We start from the raw sequence: 7,087 nt of genomic DNA on the forward strand, positions 1-7,087 counted from the left end.
GCGCTCTCTTTTTGTTACCCCTCTCCCACTTGCCGTCCAGTTCTATCCCGTCTTCCTATTGTTGTCCCAAAGTGAGTGACATTGACATAGTATGTATCTCTCTCAGAAAAATAAGTAAACCAAAACCCCTCGTTTCGCCAGCCCATCGAGTTGAAGAGTTTCAATCAACGCCAAACAATGTACATTCCAATAAAATAAAATAAAAGTCACCAAGAACCGGTGTACCCCCGCCCCTGGATAAATCGTACTCCGTAGAGTCGGTAGTGGTGAATGCTCATGTCGGTCGTGTCGAGAGCGCACCTTCGCTTCGGCGCTCTATGTGATTCAGTCAAGAATCTTATGCGTATTTCGGCGTGTCCTATTCGTTGTCGCTTTTTGGGGGGTTGTGGTGCGACTAAGCATAGCTCATGTCTCCTTTGCGATGGCTGACGACCTCAAGTGTCGTGCCAAGGTTGTGGCCGAGGTAGCCAATCATGGCTTTGCTGACTTCAGGATCTTCCGAGAGATCGGCACACACCTCACGGAACTGCGCGTAGACCTCCTCCAACTTGCGAAGCTCGCGATTCAGGATCTCAAGCTCGAGCCATCTGCCATCCTCACCACCCAGCGTGTACGCACCGAGGCTGACGCCGAGCCCTCCCCCGGGGCTGAGCTGGTTGACCTGGGGCACCATGCCGTTCTCAAAGTAGGTGTGGCTGGCGTTCTTGTAAAAGCTTGTGATCTTGCCGATGACGGTGGCCAGAAGCATGGCGGCTGTGTGAGTGCCCGAGCGGCTCATGCATCTGTTGCAAGAAAGCATGGCGGCACATCCCTCTACAGCCTTGCGGTTGAGGGAGAGCACAAGATCGAAGGGCGGCGCTTGTGGGGACGAAGCGTTGTGCAGGGCCTGGAGTGACTGCAGGCAAACGGTGAAGCAAGTGCAAGAACCGCCGCCTCCCGATGATGAAGACTTGTGCCTGACTGCCGGACGCATATTGGGCGTAGTGGAGGGACTTGGGAAATAGGCTGCCGCGGCCATGTTGCTCGATGTTGGCATTGCTGTGTACGGCATCATATCATGCTGCGATGGGTCTCCCCAAGGCGCCATATGGGCTGCCATGGCCATTTCCATAGACTGGGAGCGCCCATGGTGAGGGTTCATGTGTGCGGTGGCCATCGTCATATCGGGATACGGCGCTGCAGAGAAGTCTGTAGGAGGTGTCCAGGGCATGCCGCCTCCGTACATGTCCGCTGTCGGATCTTGGTCTCGGGGGGTTGTGTCATCGACACCGAGCATCGCAAGACCAGACGATATGGACGGGTTTCTGGTCATGGCACCCTCCATGCTCGTGGGGGTGTGCCAGCCGGGCTCCATCTTGTACATGCCGGGGTGCTGACCGAACATGAGGTTCTTTTCGTCCATGATGGGAGACAGGTCGGTCATGTCCATGTGGACGGTGTTGGCGTGGCTAGGCGCGCTGTGATCCGACTTTGGCTTGCCGGCTCTGCTTGAGGGGGAATAGCGACATTCGAGACCGCATGCGAGGCATCTAGAGCAGATGGGCCTTGCTTTGGAGCATTTGACCTTGGCCAAAAAGCATCCATCGCAAGAGGCCCGGAGTCGGGGCTGTCGAGGCTTGGAGCTGGAAGACATTGTTGATTATGGCGAGTCTCTCGAGGTTGTGAGGAGTTACTCTGAAAACAAGAGAGGATATCTTGATCTAACGAAGAAGTACAAGTCCAGGAAGTGTTGTGGTGGTGGTGGAGGGACAAGCGACTATTAAAGAATTGGACAAGGGCGGAATATATTAGAGTTCTCAAGGTGGTGAGAGTACGATGTCTGTGTGACAGTCGAGAGCGAGAATGTATAGGGCGGAAGAGGATTAGCAAGCTACTAAGGCTTCGTGTGGGAGTGCGATGAAGAGCAGAAAGAGCCCCGAGGGCCACGGATCGAGGATTAGGGCGACAGTCAGCGTAATCTAGCCGACTGCAAGGTAGACAGCGGCGAGGGCAAGGGAAAAAAACGGGGTTACGAAACAGGAACGGAAACGGTCACGGCCATTACCCAGTGTCCAAGAGGGACGAGCATGGAGTGAAAGTCCGGGTGTTTCTGTAGGAAGGGACGGGAGGAGGAGCTTGTGAGAGCGAGGAGCCTGCGACGTGGATGAAAAGGAGCGGACGATGAACGATTAAAAAAGCGAAGGCCTGATTTAGATATGCTATGCCGTTGGCTTATACACAAGGCCCCATCCATGTACATGGGGGCTGTGACTCTGATAGAGGGCGTGGACAGATGGACCAAGGTTTTCTTGGGTGACCCACTGTGGAGGGAGAAGAGAGAAAGACACACGCAGTGAGTGTGAGAGAGAGAAGCTCGCCTCAGGGTGAGGTGTGCATGTATGTACGAAAGCTACTAGTGTGAGCGACTGAGTGTGTGGTAAGAAAGGAGAGCAGACGGGGTTGCAGAGCGAGGGAAAAAGAAAACGGGCCATGCAAACGCCAACTTGGTACATTGCACTCGTTTATTGGTGTGGTGAACATGGGCTCATCCACACGCAGAGACCCTTGACACCCGAGTGCAATCGGCATTGGATAAGTCTCTCTTCTGTGCAGGCAAGAGCTTGCTCAACCGCTTGGACGAGGTGACCTGACCGGGGAGATAGAGGACTCGACAGCCAACCGGCAGCTCAGCACGGGGCAAAACCGAACAGAAGATGCCAAACCAGGCCAAGTTGAGGCATGGACAGGACAATTTGGGCTGGATGAAGCCTTGTCGGGGCATGCAGGCAACGTAGGTGGCACCCCGTTTGGGTCGGTGTAGGGAAGAGAGGGGAGCTGTGCTCGAGGCCATTCAGATGGGTGTCGCGGGAAATGATAGACTTTGGATTTGCCCTTTCTGGGTTCCCCAGCTTCCCCACGGGAATATCGCGACAGAAGTTGGGCTACCGGTAGTCGGTTCAGGAGTTCCCCATGCCAAAACCCAGACCCTGAAATCAGGGAGGGAAGGTGGACGGACAATGGGCATTTGTTGCCATCCATTAGGTGGCCGGACAACCAGGGCGAGAGGCAGAGAAGGTTTGGAGAGGACGGCGGCGTTTGTTGGTTCATGCTGAGAGCAGATCCCACAAGTTGCTCTGTGCTCTGGTGCGGTGCCGCGCGGTGTGGTGTGATATTGTGTGGGTTGATGCTGATAATGGCCCTCGCGGTGGTGATGGCTGTGGTGCGTGCTGGATATGGGGCCAGAGCAGTGACGGGCTCAGGGATGGGGGGATAACCCTGGCCTTGGATAAGGTAAGACGTGGGACGGTGGGAAACGGTTCGTTCCAAGTCGGCGTGGGAAAAAGTAAAATGGTCAGAGACAGCACAGCGACTGGGACAAGGAAGCGAGGCGGGAGGGAAGCGTGATGACGCTGGACTAAGTGGACTATGCGCCTGTGTGCCGTGTTCGGACACTGCTGGCAGGCATCGGGAAGGGTGCTTGGAATGCTCCACGAGCTGAGGTAAGGTTCTCCAAAATACGGTACGGTAAGACGGCAGAGCAAGGCAAGGCAAGGCAAGGCAAAGGTCAGAATGGCTCAGGCGCATCTGTGGGCAGCAAGCTCGGTCAGACCCAGACCCGACCGAAGCTGGTCGATTGGGTGAATGGGATGGGGAGCCATGTGCAGGGATTGGGGGACTAGAGCTGGAAGGAGATGCCGCATCGGGGAGCAGAATGGAAGGATTGGATGTCGGGATTGGACAACAGAGACAGAGGGGGACAAGGGCAGTTTTCCGAGTGTACCGGGCAACCAAGACTTGGGCAGGCTTGCTCACTGGAGCTTGAGTGGGCTCGGTCTGTTCGAATAGACCGGACGTTGGTCCGAGGACGAACGAATGCGTGTGCGAGGAGGACGACGACGACGACAAACGACCAAGGGCGAGCGGGAGTGGATCGAAGTGAGCAGTGGGAACAGACTACAGAGGCGGCGATGGGCGCTGCCGTGAATACGGGCAAAACAACAAAATTGGAGCTAAGAGAAGGTCATGTCTCTGGGGTAAAAAGGCGGACGGTCTAGTTTGGGAGTGGAGTGGCATTGACTGACTGTCAGAGTCAGATGTGCGAGGTTGAGGTATGTGAGGTGGAAAAAGACAATGGTACGAAGGCCTGAGGCGGGAGGCCGAGGAGAGGACCAAGGGGAGATGCATTGAGTGAAACGGGCTGAGATTGGGCAATGGAATATGACAATACAGGATCAATGAGCAGTAGAGCCGGCAGAGGCAGGGACTTTGGGAGACGGTACATGATTGGCGTGGCAGACCAGTCTGGGTGAGACCAGGAGCGGAAAGGTGCAATGCGCGAAGTACCCGCCTTCTTGACTTAATCTTCTTGCCGTGGGTTCCCTTTGTTGTTTCTCCAGGTCCAAAATGGAGCAGCAAGAAACCAAAAGCTCCTTCCCGTCGATAAAAGGCACAGGGAGTACGTACCGCTGTCTCTGGTAAATCTCCTTTGGTCTTGCATCATGTGACTCGCCAATGAGATGCGGTCCACATCGCCAGACGCCTTCCACAGACACGATGGGACGCGAAGATATCGTAATTCTGCATTTGCTTTCAGCTGCAATGCGGCCCTGTTTGTTACCATCCCCTTCCGAGAACCACACACAAGGTAGAATGTCGAAACCAGACTTCTCGACTTGTCAACGTTGCCTCCACGTCCCCCCAGTTCCCTGGCAAGTCCGTCTCTTTGCCGTCCCCTACCCCCGGCTTTCCCAACAGCGAGAGGAAGGTAGCGGGGAGCACGCCGTGGAACCGCGAGCCTAAGGCTGCACAACACGGCCAGGGGGGTTTCCTCTAGGCCCCTGCTTCCGCAGCTTTTCGAACAGGGAACCCCTGTTTTGTGAGGGGTGGAGGGGAGGATGGCAAGATCCCCTGGCCCCCCTTACGAAGCCTGGGAAGAAGCTTGGGCCGCTCTCCTAGGTACGTACCACCAGACCCATGTCTCTCTTTGATGCTCACCTCACTCTTGTCTGCGGAAGATCAGGCAGCCGTGATCTGAAGGAAGCAAGGAGTAGGAGCCAAAGTACGGGACGTTGCCACTGTCTACACTACATGCATGTAGCGCGCGCGCTTTCTCTCATGTCGAATGCTGGACGCGCCCAGATGCTATCGTACTCTCTCGGGGTTGCTGCACTTGGTGGCGAGGACGCACCAGTCGTGCATACCTAGGGAAGACGATCAACTCACGATGAATAATCACCTATGCATTCGCCCCGTTGTCAAAGCCAGCCAATATACGTTGGAACAAACTAAACAAGGTGCTTGTTCGTTTCTTCTGTCTTACGCGGGTTCCAGATCCAAGGCCATGCCAGATAAGCCAGTAGAATCGGCTGAAGCAGGACAGTGTGCCTTGGTCCTAGTTGTCTGTTGGGCTTGCCCTCCATCCCGTGCGAACACGGTACGTATCTATGGTATGGAGCTTTGTTGCAAAAGAGGGCACAAAGTACTAGTGGGCATCGAACGAACGGTTCGTCCGTCGTAGACCTAAGCAAGTACCTCGACATTGGCTGAGATAAAGCAGAGTCATCGGGCTTCGGATACTAGATAAAACCAGATATTACAACATCACCCGTGGAGCAACGTACTCGTTTTGTCAAGTCCCAAGTTATAGCGGGTTGCCGTGATCTCGGCGTCTTATCCGACATGGCATCTTTCCGACAGCCCCGTTGAACGGCGCTGACAGGACTCCAGAGTTGAAAATGTGCTCGTCATCCATCCCCGTCCTCACCTTCATTCCCACATTGCGGCCGATGGTGGATTTTTGTGGATTGAAGACACTGAGTCTAATGCATCTTGTGTTTCCACGCTCTGCTTCCCTCTCGGAGGCCGTGCCCCCAGCTCTGCTACTCTGCGCGGCTTCTCAATGGCGCCATTCTGTCTACTCAGACATGGATGGATTCGGATGGAGCAGCGATTCACAATTGCCTTTAACTGGCAACACAAGAAAACGGTTCCTCCTGTCAAGCAGAAAAGTGGCTGGAGTGTCCCCGAGCATCGGCCGCTGGGAGCACGCAGACTGCCGTGGTTGTCACGAGGCGTTACGCCATCATAATGACGGGAACACGCAATTTCCGCATTTCCTGAGACGAACAGGAGGAGGCAAACGACACGTTACCGCCTCCCGAAACTCTCGTAGCATGCTGCATCAAGCAAACTGGTGGCCAATGGCCCGGGATCTCGCACAGAGCTCGACGTACGTTATCCGAGAAATGAAGGCGAAGGTTAACGTTATTTGACGTTGAGAAGCCTCTTCTAGGCCAGTTTGAATGGGAAGCTGAGAAGTGTATTTGCGAATTCCAGTTCTTTGCCCATGACGGGTCAAAGTGTTGTGGTATCATGGCGAGTCAGAAAGAATCCTGGTCCATAGAGGGGGATTGCGTGGTAAGTCGAAGGAACGGTGCGAACGAGTGTCGCTCGGCACCAGCATGGCCTCGATCTGTCCTAGCTGTTCTCAGGACATGCACAGCACAGAGCGAATGCTGTTGCGCACCTGTCGAGATGCCTGAGAAAAGACAAATTGATATAATGGAAAGCAGCTAGACTAAGGGAAAGGAACAGACAACCGAGACCCACTTGACACGGCGCGGCACCGAACCGTGACTGTGGGAGAGCCGGAGGAAGGGGGGGGCGGGGGAAGGGAAGGACCAACAGGGCAGGGAAGGACGGCGGCGGGGGGGAGCAGCCGCTCTCCAGTCACAGTCGCTATTTCCCTCAGCGTTTCATTTCTGTCCCACTTTCCAGCTCATCGGGGACACTGTGCCGTGGACATGGACGCTGGAGGGGACTGAGCAGGCGCGGGGAGCTAATATTTCCCTTTTTACCCTGTACGTACGGTAAAGAAAGGTACGGCATCCGTGAATGTACGTACCCTCACTCCTTCCAGATTCCGGTCCCAAAAGCACAGTACACTAGGTAGGTGCGCGCGCGTCAGCGCTGGGCCTTCCTTGCGCTCCTTCCTCTACCCCTCGTCCCCTCCCCAATGTACCTTCTTTCCTTCCCCTCCCTTCCCTTGCCCTGGTCTGCCCTTTCCCCCTCGTGTGTGGTACCCGGCCCAAGCTCCGACTCGACGGAA

At 55.3% G+C, this 7,087-nt stretch overlaps 1 protein-coding gene across 1 annotated transcript; it reads right to left on the reverse strand.

The window, feature by feature from the left end:
• Positions 1 to 394: 394 nt before the first annotated feature.
• On the reverse strand, positions 395 to 1,429 carry ColSpa_05296 (uncharacterized protein; the record flags this gene model as incomplete). The annotated part of the gene is made up of 1 exon (XM_049271508.1): positions 395 to 1,429. One exon carries the CDS (start codon positions 1,427 to 1,429, stop codon positions 395 to 397), a length of 1,035 nt encoding a protein of 344 aa, XP_049127465.1.
• Between the last annotated feature and the right edge of the window lie 5,658 nt (positions 1,430 to 7,087).

The sequence above is a fragment of the Colletotrichum spaethianum genome (genome assembly GCF_022836535.1).
Source record: "Colletotrichum spaethianum MAFF 239500 DNA, contig11, whole genome shotgun sequence".
In the NCBI taxonomy this organism is placed as follows: domain Eukaryota; kingdom Fungi; phylum Ascomycota; class Sordariomycetes; order Glomerellales; family Glomerellaceae; genus Colletotrichum; species Colletotrichum spaethianum.